This window comes from Gouania willdenowi, chromosome 1 (genome assembly GCF_900634775.1).
Source record: "Gouania willdenowi chromosome 1, fGouWil2.1, whole genome shotgun sequence".
In the NCBI taxonomy this organism is placed as follows: Eukaryota; Metazoa; Chordata; class Actinopteri; order Blenniiformes; family Gobiesocidae; genus Gouania; species Gouania willdenowi.
The window spans coordinates 23,102,227-23,117,964 of NC_041044.1; the positions used below are offsets into that span (position 1 = coordinate 23,102,227).

General features: G+C 38.6%; 1 protein-coding gene across 2 annotated transcripts; it reads left to right on the forward strand.

Moving 5' to 3' along the window:
* The first annotated feature begins 311 nt into the window (after positions 1–311).
* Positions 312–15,738, forward strand: LOC114472354 (uncharacterized). Of its 2 annotated transcripts, XM_028461587.1 has the most exons (6): positions 312–653; positions 5,665–5,709; positions 6,045–6,083; positions 8,092–8,239; positions 9,674–9,835; positions 11,425–15,738. In XM_028461587.1, the coding sequence occupies exons 1-6, from the start codon at positions 603–605 to the stop codon at positions 12,432–12,434; spliced, it is 1,455 nt and encodes a 484-aa protein (XP_028317388.1). In that variant the 5' UTR covers positions 312–602; the 3' UTR covers positions 12,435–15,738. The 2 variants fall into 2 exon arrangements, with proteins under 2 accessions (XP_028317388.1, XP_028317397.1); XM_028461596.1 differs by lacking the exons at positions 312–653; positions 5,665–5,709; positions 6,045–6,083 and having other exon boundaries at positions 7,196–8,237.

Sequence of the window (15,738 nt, forward strand, 5' to 3'; positions counted from 1 at the left end):
TACACACTAAATATTAATCATTAAACATGCGTTTAAATGGGATAATGAAACCATAAAAGCGCGAAGTCATTGTTTGTGTTTGGCCGCCGTGTGTCCCCGCTCCACGTGTTGTTTAACTTACTATAATTAAAGGGACAGACACGTGCGCGTGTTGTGGATTTATACCCGTGTGCGCGTGCGAGGCCTCCGCGCGGCTGTTGCTGGGAGCTCTGACCAATCACAGCGCACCGCGGCCATGTTTGTAGTTCGGCGGCGGTGGAGGCGCGACGTCATGCTCTCTGCTCTGTGTGTGCTCTGCTCCTGCACTACGAGTGAAACACCCTCCTCTTACTACGACACACACACACGCACACACACACAGTGAGGGACCCGGTGCATTTTTTATACACATACACACACACGGGCGCAGAGCTGAGCTGAGACACACACACACACACACACACCTGTACCTGCAGAGAGGACCGTACTCCTGTGTGTTTTAGGGGAGAATGGCGGATGTGGGGATGCTGTGTGTACTGGTACTGAGGGAGGACTGTTTAGCTCAGTAACATCCATCTGTGTTATCACCGTGTGGTTCGGTTCGCATCCTTCACCATCTCACCATGGATCCAGAGAAAACGCTCACTTTCTGTCTCGGGCTTCATGCTGAGGAGGTAACACACACACACACACACACACACACACACACACACACACACACACACACACACACACACACACACACACACACACACACACACACACACACACACACACACACAGCTGTTTGTGTTGTTATTGTCATGATTTCTCCATCTCTCTGGTGAACATTGAGATGTAGAGCTGTAGATGTAGATGTTGTTGATGTGGACCATCAGAGCTGTGCTGCAGTGAGGGTTTAGGAGCCATTGAGGTCTGTCAGCTTTCATTAATGTTTGGCTCTCAGTCAAAGGCTGTCTGGTGTCTATCTGCAGTGCTGGTAATGTGAGAAATGTTTGGTTTTTGGTCACACAATCAGAAACTTTATTAGGTTGGAGCTAGAAAGACTACCACTTGAGACTATAACTTTAGAGTTTGAAAATAGATTTAATACTGAAACCAAGGCATAAGAATTAATCTGTGTGAAACTGGAAAAGATCAGAAGAATCTTTACCCAGTAGTATTTTATTGAACCCATTGAATATGCTGAATAAAACTGTAATAATATAATAAGTAAACATATAATTTAGGCAGTGGCTATCCGTACGGTTGACGTATCAATATACTGACATTTTGTTCTTACTCAGCGCCCCTATTTGGCCAGTTTAGGTCACGTGATAGGTCAGTGATTGGCCAGTTTAGGTCACGTGATAGGTCAGTGATTGGCCAGTTTAGGTCGCGTGACTAAAACTAACCCTAAACCTAGACCTAACCCTAACCCTAAGGCGCTACGTACTTGTACTTCGGTAACTGTACCAATAGCACCATTGGCCGTCCGTACGTCAACCGTACAAATAGACACTTTCTATAATTTACCAGGGGTCACCAACCTTTCTGAAACTTTGAACTACTTCAAAGCTCGTGAGTAGTCCATAGGGCTACCAGTTTAAAAAGCACTTATTAACTACTACATTTTCACATTTTCACTTTAAGTTTCAAAATGCATCACTTTATTTCTCCTAATTTATGCAATGGTTTCATTTTTGTTGCGTTTCACAGAAAATAGTCATGTTCCTATTTCACACGCCGCTAACAATTTTAAGTTGTGTGTCTAACCACCATTATGTACCGGTAATATTTTTTTGAAGATCCACTATGCATTTTTATATAAACACATATCACAACCCATACTCCAAATCTGTGACATGTGGCACAATGTTTTTATGAAAATAAACATTTGAAGATGTTAATTTAATACAAAAACGTATGAAGTGCAGCAGTTTGTAACTCTACTAAGGCACCGACTACATCTGTCATCTGTATTTATTTGTGTGGGTTTGAAGCCTGGCAAGTAAATCAGATTTTAATTGGAGCTCATTGGTGACAAGAGCTCTAGAACAGGCCTGAGGGTACCTCACATGGTCCCTGCGGGCCACCTGGCACCATGGTGGTGACCCCTTGCTTGAATTTTCTAGAATGAACCATGATCTCTGTAAATAATCTGGCTGTGGAGCTTGATGACTGCAATCAATCAATCAATAAATTCATCTTTATTTCTAATTGCACATGTCACAGAGCAACACAATTTCATTTCAGTTTCATCCCGTCCAAGAAACATGAAAAGACAAGGACGGGAGAACTGCGGGTCGTCACAAGGGCAGCGCCCCGTATTTAAATGAAAAGTGAAAAAACGGGAGGAAAGGGAGGGTGAAAAAGGCAGGTCATAAACTGAGTTCACTATTGGGAAGGGTTTAGGGTTTGGTGTGGAAAAGAAGTGAAGAACACAATTCTTTGTTCTTTTCTCTCTGCCAAATAAAAGCAGTATGTGATGTTAGTTGGAGTCTTTGAACTGAGCGTTGTAGTGATAGTGTGTGTGCCTGTGATGGTTGTCTCCATGTGTGAGCCCAGTGATGGATAGGTGACCTGTTGCTGGCATGCAGGCAGAGCCTTGTTCCCTAAGTAAGGTAAACATCCACAACAGCATCCCCTCAACCATGATCAAGAGAAATGGCTGTGAAATGTTCAGATTTAATAGAACCTTTCTGTCGCTGATTTCATTATTTTTTCAGTTCTGAACTTTATACAACACTTAACCTTTCGTTTCCTCTCAGAGCTATGCAGGTGTATGAGTGTTTTGTTGGTAAGTTGTGGTTTCTGGCTAATGCTTCTGTGCTTTTGAAAATGAAGCAATGGCAATAATTAAGAGAGCTAAAGTGTTCCATGTTGAAACTTAGTATTTCCTAACTTTTTAAGTAGATGCAAAGTCTTCCTTCATTATCTTTCACTCTAAATAAAGTGAAACTGTGAAATTGTAGTCGTATTTCTGTGTACTGTGTATCAAACTGGTGGCCCTTCAGATTAATCAGTAACTTTGATGTAGCTCACCGTCTCAGAAAGGTTGGTGACCTCCGTGATAGAGACTTTCCAAATGTAAATCAGATTTATGTTATTTTGCCTTAAAAAAGGCTTCCTTAAAAATGTTTGAGGGCCTGTAAAGCTCCTGATGATGATCATTTTTTAAACTGTACCTGTATTTCATCCAAAAGTTGTTGTAATCCATTACTGATACAGTGCACCTCTAAACTAGGGATAGACCGATATGGATATTTTTCGGGCCGATGCCGATTTTTTTTCCATCAGCCTGAGCCGATGACCGATACTGACTGCCGATATTTGGAGCCAATACTGCTTTTGCTCCTTCAATTTACAACATAAAAATTACACGATGATAACAAATGGTAAAAAAGGAACATGTATTGAAATTAATAAAGGTGAAGTAGAATGACAACAAGTAAAAACATTTTAACAAGTATTAAAAACGGATGATGTAAAACAAGAACAAGTAAAACATATTTCTGCTCTCTGTAAATAATGCCAATCAGTGAACGCAGCAGCCTGTATCGGCCGACGCCGATACATGTAAAAAACGCAAACAATCGGCCTATAATATTGGCCAGCCGATGTATTGGTCTATCACTAAAACACACTGCCAAAGTCATTTCCGAACACATTTCAGGTGTTTTCAAACTTTTCATGGATTGAAAGTTGTCCCAAAACAATGGCAAATGCTGATTATGTGGCTTTCTACGGAAACACCCGAATATGTATGTTAACAAACCAGAACAAAAAGGCCACCTAGTGAGTCAGTCTACCTTGTCTGGTGAAGAAATTCAAATCTCGGTAAGAATATCATATTGAACATCGTAGTCTAAACTTTGTCCGGTAAATGTAACGTGAAAAAATTGGGCATTTCTTATGAGTTGCAGCAAAACCTTGAAAATGGATGGTGTTCCTTTTTTAAGGTTTTCTCTACCTTCTTCCAGGTCCTTTAATTGAACAGCTCTGAGGACAGATGACAAGAGTAGTTTAATTTCAATGAGGTTTATTTATAAGTAAAGTTTAGTAGACTAAGCCCACACTCGTGGTAGAGGAAGACGTTTGTGTCTCTCCATGTCTGTGCGTCTGCGTCTACCTCTATATCGTCATGACTGGATCCTCCTTGGTAACGAGAGGTGTCTGGTACAAGCATGACTTAGCATCACAGGGAAGCCCAACTCCCCTCTGCTGCTGACCTTGGAGTCATAAAAACAGTTCACAGTTGTGTGAGTTTTCAAACCAAAGGAACAGAGTTTCAGGACCTATCAGACACACGTTAAGGAATACAGAAATAATACTTTTACTTTGAACTATCCGAGCTTTCTTTCTAACCAAATCTGTCATGAAACTTTTTCGCGTCGGCAATGTCATTGCATTCTTTACGGGATTCCCAATCCCACAATGCAATGCGCAGAACATTCCCGAAGTTCAAGTTTCATGTGATGAGTCAATAATAGGGCTGCACGATTTTGACTAAAAACTTAATTGAGATTTTTCGCACCAATATTGCGATTACGATTGGATTTGCGATTTTTATATTTGATGCATTTAAAAGCATAAACTGCTTGAATGATGAGTGAAGGAAGTCATGTGACTTGTACACTGTCAAACAACATATTATTGCTCAAATTGCCCCACATTAGAATAAAACACATTAGTCTACTTTCAGAAAAATGTGGTTTTGTGTGGACAGCGCTCTCTTCTGGAGGAATCACAGGCTTTCTAAACACTTTAGGATCTGCGTTATGGAAACTCAGACCTTTTAATCTGTTCCAGCTGAACCTGAGATTGCAAGGCTCCACCATTCTGATTGGTGAACATCACACAAAAGCCAGAGACAGAAGAAAAAACCTCAGCCTCTTGAGGCTACGTTATTGCAGTAGTCAAACCTCGATTGCAATTTGATATCGATAAACCTTGCAGCCCTAGTCAATAACTATGTGGGACACAATGACAGATAACACTGGAGCAACTGTCCCCCACTGTGGCACCTGGAATTCTCAGTGGTCCCCCATCCAACTGTTAACCAGGACCAGACCTGCTTAGCTTCTGAGATCTAACGAGATTGGGCAATGACAGGCTGGTATTAGTGCTATATTGTTGCATAAAACTCTCTGGGAAGCAAAATTTTGTTCTAAGCAAAGTTCTTCAATCAATTTTGGTAATTTTATTAATGCAGTTTAAATACATTCTCAGTAAAAGGTTTCTATTGCCATATCCTAATTTTATATACATCAAGGGTTATAATAGGTATTGGACATGAAATAACATTAAGAAATAATTCCAGCAAGATTGTTTTTGTCTTTTTCAATAGTTAAAGTTTCATTTATTCAGACAACTGATAGTTACTTAGGAAATTTAAAAAAATCTTGCTGGAATTACTACGCGGCGGAAGTCAAGGAATCTTCAAAGGAAACATCAAAGCGATCGTCAGACACCTGTGACGAAGACTAGCCGTGGACATTCGACACATGTCAGGAGATCAAAGTGGATTTCTTAAGTAACAGTTGTCTGAATAAATACAACCTTAACATAATATTAACAAATTTGACAGTGAGGCACACATTAGTATTGAAATGATACAGAATCATATTATCTAAAGTTGTGTTGAAGCAAGCTGCGATTAATAACAGCAAAGCTAACATATGGAATATCTCTGTTTTTTATCAGATGACTATGTCTCTGCAGGGTCTGGTCGCCACTGAAGACTCCACGGTAGGCTTTTGACATTTACACTGCAACACACACACACACACACACACCTTTTCCATATAGTGAGAACAGCTCGGTGGTTGCCATGGTTATGCATAGCTATTTGTTTGCACTTATGGGTGCTGTGTGTGGTAACTATATCGAGAACAGATTTAGCGAACCCCGTTGTGTTAGTTTATCTTTGATTGTTGTTTCTCTGTTGAGGGTTTGGGATCGTGCAGTCTTCTATTCACCGTGATATCAAGCATTTAACCTCAACATTTCATCCATTGCTTTTAAAATGATAGAATAAGAAATAAATAACCAAACTCAATCATATCTATTGATTCTGCTTCTAGGTGCCTGTGAAGGAGATCGACATGAGCACAATAAACAAGGTGTGTGAAACCAAACCTGCCAGTGCACTCTTCTCTTTGTAACAACTTTATAAATGCAATGATGAAGTAAATGATGTATCAATAAACTAATTAGGATTAAACGCCATTTGAAGGCTCTTTAGTAACCCTGCATCTTATTTGTTCATACTGTTTTTTTCTTTTATTTAGCACACATTAAAAAAAAACACATCAAAGTTGCAAGGAGGGAACAAAGCCCAAAGGGCTTGTATAAGAGCTCCACCCCTTTCAATAAACGCAAACTATTTAAAAGAAAACCAAAAAAAACAACACTTATAAAATCAAGAGACTAAATGCACAATAAATTTTTATATTTTAGGAAAACTAATATAGAAACAAAGTACACAAAAATGTATATCAAATCATAATATTGAACATAATATTACATAATATTAAATAAAAACTTAAAACATATATACATACAGTATACATGCATATATACTAGGGTGCATCAAACCACACATAAAATGATTACATTTTTAATATTTTTCTGTCCTCATTCTAAATTGGTTTCAATGCCAAAAAAAGAGAACCAAGCAAAATATTATTCTATCATTGTTTCTAGGGTTCACCACCAAGCCAGTGCAAATTTAAAAAAAACACAATAACAACAGAAAATATGCATTTATTTGTTGTTTTCCTGAAGAACATAAGAAAACAGAAATGATAAATGACTACTACATCATCAGTTCATCAGTTCATCATGCTAATTGTAAATGTGTCAATAGTGCCTTATAGTAAAACTAAATAAACTTTATTGATATAGCACTTTTCAAAACACATGTTACAAAGTGCTTTCCAAAGGCAACTATACATTAGAGCAGGGTTTCTCAACTGGTCTCACCCTGGGACCCACATTTTACCACATTCATTAAATCGTGACCCAGTTTCTTTTTTTGTTCAACCAACCAAATTAATTTTTTCTAAAATAGCTGTTGAAACCACACACATATGTAATCTTTTTTAAAACATAAACCTATATATTTTCCTGTGTAACATGCATTTCACAGCATGACTGTCAAAAGAAAAGTTTCTTTCAAAATAAAAGACATGTCCAACATGAGAGACATTAAGTAATAATTTATTTTTGACCAGCTGTTCGCGACCCACCCAGTACAGGTCCGCGACCCACCAGTTGAGAATCACTGCATTAGACAATGAGGTCAGTTTAAAAAACAGAAACATAAAATCACTCATAATGGGGCATATGAAAAAATGTCAGCCTTGAGGTGGACCCCATGAATATAAATTTATTTACCAAATATTTTGCAAGGCTTCCTATTTTGGTCATTAGAACATAATTAGACTAGGGGCACATTGATTTTAAAACATTGTGGGGTTTGATGCACCCTAATATAAACATACACACATACACATGCAAATACAAACATACATAATGCGCATGAATGTTTGTGCTTTAATCTGAGTAACTGTTCTCCATGGTAAGATCTGTATTCTCTCTAAGCTTCATAAGAACGTAGTCTAAGTATTTCTAATGATTCAAATGTCACAGTTAATCTGTAATCAACTTGACTTTAATCAATAGGGCATCCAGAAAATATGTAAGGCTTAATCAGGGAGTCCATGTACTTCAATAATTAAATTATTTTGTGTAAAAAAATGTTTTAAATTAAATGAGTGGCTTGTTAATTAGTAAATGTAATTATTCATAGGAAAATCCTGAAGGTTGTATTTGTGTATTGATGGAGACATGGTAATGTCATTTATCTTAAAAACAACAACACGAGGGAAGAAGCCTCTTTGTATCAACGTGCAATGCAAAAGCCATGAATACCAATTTTAGATCAATATCAATTGTAATCCCATTGTAAATTAGTTAACAACTAATGATGAGCCATGGAGATGTACAGTGGGATGCATCAGCTCCAGGTGGTAAGTAGTTGCACATTTTAGAAAGCCTTCCAAACTACAAAGTTAAAACGTCTTTTACGATTCTGATCATCCTGCAGTGTTGTCTGTCGCCCACTAGGTGGTGAAGCATCATGGGAGTTCTGGTAGCCAGCCTGTAGTCAGCACAAAGTACTGTCCTGGTGTGAACAACAGTCCTGGCTACCTGTGTGAAACAGGACACTGCTGTGGGGAGACAGGCTGCTGCACATACTACTATGAACTCTGGTGTGAGTCAGCCGACGTCTGCTACTCTCAGCTGTTTTAACATTAAAAATAACAAAAAACACACAATTATTATTTACATTTTCTTGTAACACAGTATTGTGTAAAAGTGTTGTGCGAGTGGGGAAAATGCTGAGAAACAAGAAGGCAGGAAAACTGATTTTGTGAATTAATTTCCAATAATTATGTAAAAATGTTTTAAAATTTGAATATCTAAATCTAAACCTCAATTTTTATAGTCTTCAATTTGAAAACATCTCCTGTTGATCTTCAGGCAGAAAATATCCAGTATTCTTTTTTTTTTTTTTGTATGAAGTCCTTGTGTAATCCCTGTCTCTTTTCATAATCCTGTAGGGCTGGGCAATCGATTTATCGAATTTGTAGATAAAAACGATTCTTATTTTGCAAATTCAAGTTAAAAAATAATTAAAATAAAAAAAAAAACAATGTTTTTTTAAGTTTTTTTTTTTCCGTTTTATTTTTTTCCAACACAGTTTTTTGGGACTTTTTCGCGTTCCGTCCCTATGGGTTACCGTAGCTCGATGTGAGACAGCCCCCTCTTTGTTTACCCTTTGAGTAGACTATATGTGTGACACAGGCATGTTACATTTTTTATTCACACTATGCTGAGATGCTAAGGGAAGAGTTTATTATTTTTTTAATTGTAATGTTATATGTTATAAAATATGTAGTTAACTGATTTCTTAATCAGAAAATTTAAGCTACTGTGAAGTTGCTGTTGCACTTTTGCTTAAACCTGGGTTAAAGCTTGAAATAGTTGAATGACAGAGCCTCATTTACTTTTTATTTTGGGATTATTCTATGCATTTTAACTCTTGAGGACAATGACAGCAATAAAGTTACACTTTTGACAATATATCTGATGTCTGCAGTCATTTTAGGTGCATTTAAAAAAAAGAAAGAAAATCTAATCGAAACTTGAATTTTTCTTTAAAAAATCTGAGATTTTTTTTTTTTTAGGAAAAATCGCCAAGCCCTATAATCCTGTACAGACTTGTTGTTAAGATTACAACTCTGAGGAGATTGCATCATCACATTCAATATTTCTCTTTCTTCCCGATTATTATTATAGGGATATAAATTTTATTTGCTTCATTTTTGGAATTGTCAATTCACAAGCCTTCTCTATTTTTTTTTTTTTTTTTTACATATAAACAAATATATTTTGTGTTATGGAGCATTGATGTCATCAGGGACAGTGAGGAACATGATGTTATTGTTAGTTTGTAAAAAATAGACATTATATTGGACAATTTTCTTCTGCTAGACATGTACCACAGACAAAATCCCGTTGATGCACAAGAATGGAGAACCATTTTCATTTCTGCTTATGTGGGTCTGAGCTGGGGTCACTATATGTGTTTGTGTCGAACCTCAACATATTGATAAGTGCCTGTCTTCCTGTTCGTGCTCTGCAGGGTTCTGGCTCCTGTGGACTGTGCTGATCCTCTTCAGCTGTTTCTGTGCTTACCGACACCGCCGGGCCAAGCTGAGGATCCAGCAGCAGCAGAGGCAGAGAGAAATCAATCTGATCGCTTACAACGGAGCCTCTAACTACCCATCCTCTATGCTGGATCTAAGTATGTTGATTTATTATTCATGCATTTCTGAAAGGATATCAGAGTGATATCAGAGTGAAATCCTGCACATACACTATCGGTGAAAGTTTTAGAACACCACACTTTTTCCAGTTCTTTACTGAAAAGTATTCAGTTTATTGTGTCATTGCACTCTGGCATGAAAGCATAGAACAAATAAACAATTTGAGTTGAAAAAGAAGTCATGGAATCAATTTATAGACCAAAATGTGTTCTAAACGTTTGAACTCATCAAAGTACAGTGTTCCATCACTGCCTTTATGCAGACAGAGGGGGTTGGAAGTGACCAAGAAAAGTTGGAACACCTGTAGGAATTAGTAGCACCAGCTTTCAAGGCTGATCCAACCTTCATTGCTGCAGAAAACTTTAAATTGTTAACCCACTTTGTGTTTCCTGAAAAAGGCCTATTTGTATAATTCTGAAATGTACATTATGTTTCAGTTCTGGGTAAACAAACCTTTTGTTTTTAACTTCTGGCTGTTCAGTACTTACCTTTGTACCATTTCAAGCTATTCATTGGACTTGCACGACTTGAATTGCAATAAATAAGTGGAAAAATTAGGGTGTTCTGAAGTTTTTTGACCAGTTGTATATATTCTGATTTCAATGTTTTCTATAATACTGTAGATATCCAGAAGCACAAATACTGTCTATTCACACCTACATTTGCAGGTCTTTTTTCTCTTTTTTTGCAGGTCAAAAGAACTTGTGATATACAGATTTACACAAAACATGGATCAATAATATTTATATTGTGTAAAATAACCTAAAGCTGTTTTTTTTTTTTTTAAAAAAAAAACAAAGTTATACTTGAAATTATAAAAACCGTATACTGTATGCCATGAAATAAATTATCTGGATACACTCCTTCCCATTCACTGAGATCTGCTGGCCAGCTGCTCCTGGTTGTTCCAAAGTCTAGACTGGAAACTAGTGGAGACTGGACCTTCTCAGTAGTTGCTCCTAGACTTTGGAAAAGCCTATCCTGACCAGGACCTCTCCTACAGTTGATAATTTTAAAACTCTTTTAAAAACCCATTTATATACTGAGGCTTTTAAACCGGACTGAGAACTGGCATTATTGGTTTTGCATTTTTATCTAATTTTCTTTTACTTGTACAAAGTTTTATAACATCTGTATAGCACTTTGGTCAACGTCTGTTGTTGTTTTTAAATGTACTCTATAGATAAATTAAAACTGACTCGACTTTCAAACTTTCTCTCTGAGTGATGAAACCATTGAGTTCTTGGTTCTGTCTTTGTCAGAGAAGAACAGGAAACATTTGACTCCTCAGGAACAATATTTACCAATAAAACTGGAAGGTTTTTGGAAAAGGAAGTCTAAGAATTCTTTATCATCCCTCGAAGGCAATTTTTGCTGCCAATCGAATCCACAACGAGAAATAACAATAAAACACAGATTTTATCTCATCTAGTTATTCAGATCAACCACAACAGCAGGAATAATTGAGTTCTTAAACCTATTAGTCCTTGTCTGCTATCTTAGCTCTAACAGTCAGAATATTGTAATGATTTGGAGTTTAAATGACCTTCTGTCTTTTTTCCCACAGGTTTTCTGGCCTCCTTCAAGCTGCCCTCCTATGAGGAAGTAGCTGCTCAGCCCTGCACTCCTCCTCCGCCCTACAGCTCCGTCTTTGCCCTTCAGGGAGCCATCGCCAGCGGTCCCAGCACCTCCTATCCCCACCATCACCACCACCGCCACCCCTGTCCCCCATACCCCCCCTACCTGGGCCCCGGCCCGAGTGGCCTGACGTCCTCTCAGAGCTCTGACAACTACACCAGCTGCTCCTGTGAGTCCTGCTCCCTCACCTCTCCCTCCAGCACCTCCTTCTCTGTGCAGGTGACAGACGAGACGTACGACAGCAGCCGCCTCACCACGCCCAGTGACACGGGAGGCGGCGACCTCGCTGTGACCTTCACACCCGAGTCCTCTCCTCTTCCTCAGTCACAAGCGTCACTGGATGTCGTCCCTGCGATCACTCCGGACGTCGTTTCAGGCCAAAGATGTTCATCGAAAGGCGGCGAACGACTTCCTCCTCCGGCTCCCCCGCTCTCCCTCTCTGTGCACGCTCGACCCTCACACTCTTCACATCTCCCCCGTTTCCCGCTCATCCTGTTATCTTCTGCTCCTCAAGGTCAGGCACTTCCTTTCTCGGATCCACTCGGAGTCGTCGCAGCTGCTCAGAAAATGAGAAAAGAAACATCGATGCACAATTTAACCACAGGATCAACGCCTTCTCCACAAATGCAAGATGCTTTTACGCATTCTGATAGCAAAGAGGAGCGGGAAAAATACGAGGAAGAGGAGGAGGATGAAGATGAAGAGGATCATTTCCGCCACCGACGTCTCACAGGCGACTCGGGCATCGAAGTTTGTCGCTGCCACGTGAGGAGAGGACGAGAGGAAGAAGAGTTGCAGAAGAGAGGGAAGACAGGGGTGGTGCAGGAAGGGGAATGCACCGACGCGCTGCATGACAACCAGGACTGTTTCCAACGCTCCAACACGGCTGCTCGGTCGCCGCACGCACACGAGTGCAGAGAGGCCATCATCACTGAGTAACAGGCAGCAGACAAGTGGTGGAAAGGTGTAGAAAGAGTTGCTCCTGCCTGACAGCTCTCTGTTAGATCAAGGCTAGTAAGTGACCCAAGGAATCACTGAAGAGAAGTCTTGCAGCTCTCACTGTGTTGGCGGGAAGGGAAGACGCCACAAGACTTTAAGGAGCATTGTTGATGTGGCTAGAACTTTGACAAAGTGAGACGTTTCACATCAATTCGAAAGGCTTTCTTATTTGATGGTAGAATACTTAAAAAATTTAAATACATCTCATATCAGGTAAATATATTTATTGACCAAATTGAACACTTAAATTCTTTCAGAATTAATCCCAAACTAACAAACTTATTTGCTCCTATTCCTCCAAGTTTTCTGTTCAATGCACAGAATTGTCAAGTTGTTGTTGTCCTTTTTTGTCACACAAATGTGTTCTTTTATTAGCCAAATTCTCTCCAGTGAAACTTTGACAAATGGCCTCTTTGCTCAGTGACACCTTTTTGTGTTTTGTTGCTTCCTTAATGAAAAATGAGGCATATAAAGAAAAACATGTGGCTATCAAAGCCTTACAAATAAGTCAGTGCTTTGTTCTAAGAGACTGTTACCTAAATTGTCTGTAAATGACCCATCTGTTTTCATTTGGGTAGTATAATAATGTGTTTTATATGATGGTTGACTGTTGATATTAATGCAGGGCAGCGCAGCTGAATCCTCATTGAACAGACTGTTCTTTTTTCTTTTTTTTTTAACAAGGCAGACACTTTAAGATGAATCTCATCACAGAAAATGAATGTAAACGGTTATGCATTGCAACAGAAATACAAATCTTTGGCTGCTTTGAGTTTATTAAGCATGACTCTTGTGTCTAAAGTATCTAAACCTAAGCGGTGGACACGGCACTTTGAAAGCAAGTAGCCATTGTTAGTGTCAAATGGTACGTCTTAAAATCTTTTTGGTCCTGCTTTGATAAAGCCTGTCTTCACTTCACAGTTGCTGATTTACATCGAAGAGTGGTTTATTGGGAACATTTTGTGGAGTGTTGGGAGTTTTCTGCTCTGCTAATGTGAACTGAGTGACATCTTCTTGATCAATGCTCTGTAGATCAAAGGTTTCAGTCAAGTGAAGATATTTGTTTGCAGGTCTAAATAAGAATAGCACAGAAGTTGAGACCAAAGGTACGAGATGTACCGTGTTTGGTTAGAGAATGGCTTTTATTTCCTTAATCACATGTTTCTCTTGCTGTCGTTGGTTAGTTACTGATCAGAGACATTTGTAGCCTAGAAGCTGAATAAAGTGTTGCTTCTCTAGTGAACGGAATTAACTCTAAACTATTTTGAAAGGTTGCGTTAATAGTTGGTTTATATTTGTGCTTTTGTGTGTTTCTCAGACAGACACTGACTGGGACTGTTGAGCCTCAGATATTGTATCAATAGACACAGAACTCGACCACAAATGCAGCATGCCAAGCTTTACTGTTCTATATGGAGTTCTTGTTCTGTCCCTGTGCCTATATTACACTTTTGCTCCCACATTGCAGGGGCGGAGCTAGACTTTTATATGGTTGGGGGGGGGGCAAGGCTTTATCAGAGGGTGCTATTTCATTTGAGCTCCATTGTGACATTCTGTTTTTTGAAGGCGCCTTAATGCGACTTCATTTTCTTATAGTACGTGATGTCTGTGTCTTTTCTTTGAGAAAGTGGACTGTGGTAAATCAGATGTTTTCTACCTGCTCAGCAGTCTTTGTATATCATTGTATATGAACAAAACATACGGGACTTGCAAAAATAGTATCTAGCAATAGTTTTTTTTGCTCCTTTCCTCATTCTAGTTTATGCTAGTTGATGGGAAATGAAGTGTCGTGGACTGAGACATTTACCTCATACTGAGCTGTGCTGTGCTGTGCAGGCGCCCTCCATTGTACAAACCCAGTAGTTCAAATGCCTTCAGCTTCAGATGTCAACCATGCACATTCTGTCATCATCCGGCTTTTACCTTCCACCCACATAATGACTCCTGGGAAAGATAAAGCATTCGTCTTAGGAAGATCATTTCAGATTTCTGACTTTTCGTCATGGTTTCAACACCATTCTAAAAAAGAATGATAAAAGCCAAAAATATATACATCTGTGGTAACTATTGGTAGAAATAGGAAACTATGATTACACTAGATCTGTGATGTAATCTTGCTTCACGAAATAATGACAATGACATAGAACTCTTTAGCTTTAGTTTGAAAATCAATAGTTGTGTTGTGGATTTGTACTGTTACTTATGGAGCTGTGTGTGAATACAGCACAGGAGACAAGAAAAAATTCATCAATCTGTTCTTCACACTTTTAACAGAGAGACATTTTAACAATCACATCTACCTTCATGACTGAAAACCAGCACCGATACTACTCACGATTTCACACACCATGATGTAAATATATTTGAATGGAAAAACTGAAATTTTGAAATAAGTCTAACATTTAATTAGAAATTTCTAACTTTAACTTTGTGCTTTACATTCACTGGTAAGACAGTGGTTCCAAAATGGCAGTGCACCTTCTGTAGTGGGGGACGGCACTTCAGGCAATACCTCAAATTAATTTCTTAATATCAGATTTGAATTCATGAATTCAAGCAAAACGGCTTCATTTTAGAGTTGATTATCAAGCTGTTAACTCCAACTCTCAACCTTCTCCCCATTAACTGGTAATAGACTACCTAATGACAATAGGCAGAGATGGAATTGTACCTTTAGTTCGGTGGAAAAGGGAAATTGTCAGACTCTAACATAATAGTCATAATACACAAACTGTAATCATTACCACTGTGAGCCAAGGCTGGTTATGAGACTGTTACCTCACATGAGATTTTGACTACAAAGGTCTGTTTACTTCTCTCCGAATATAACGATGGTATTATATATTTCTACTGATTTAATTTTATAAAAACTGAAGAACTTTTAAAGACATCCAAAATAGACGCAGCTGAACTGCTTGACATGGAAAAACCACATCTAAGCCAAGAGATTGAGGCTGAAATGACACTGTTTGTGTTCTTCTCCTTTTCCTTCTCCAGCTGTGACACATCTGGATATATAGCAGTACCTATGTGTGTGACTGTATGTGGATGTTGTAGTTTTACAACATGTGGTGTACTTTGAGGGTATCTTTGTGCATCTCTAAAACTGCAGCTATTTTGTGTCTTAAGCATGTGCAATAGACTTTCTGTCAGCTTTGTTGTTGAAATCATTGTGATTATAATGAGGCCAAAGTTCAGTGTTGGTGGTATTTGTTGAAATAAATACACAGTTTTACCAACTTAA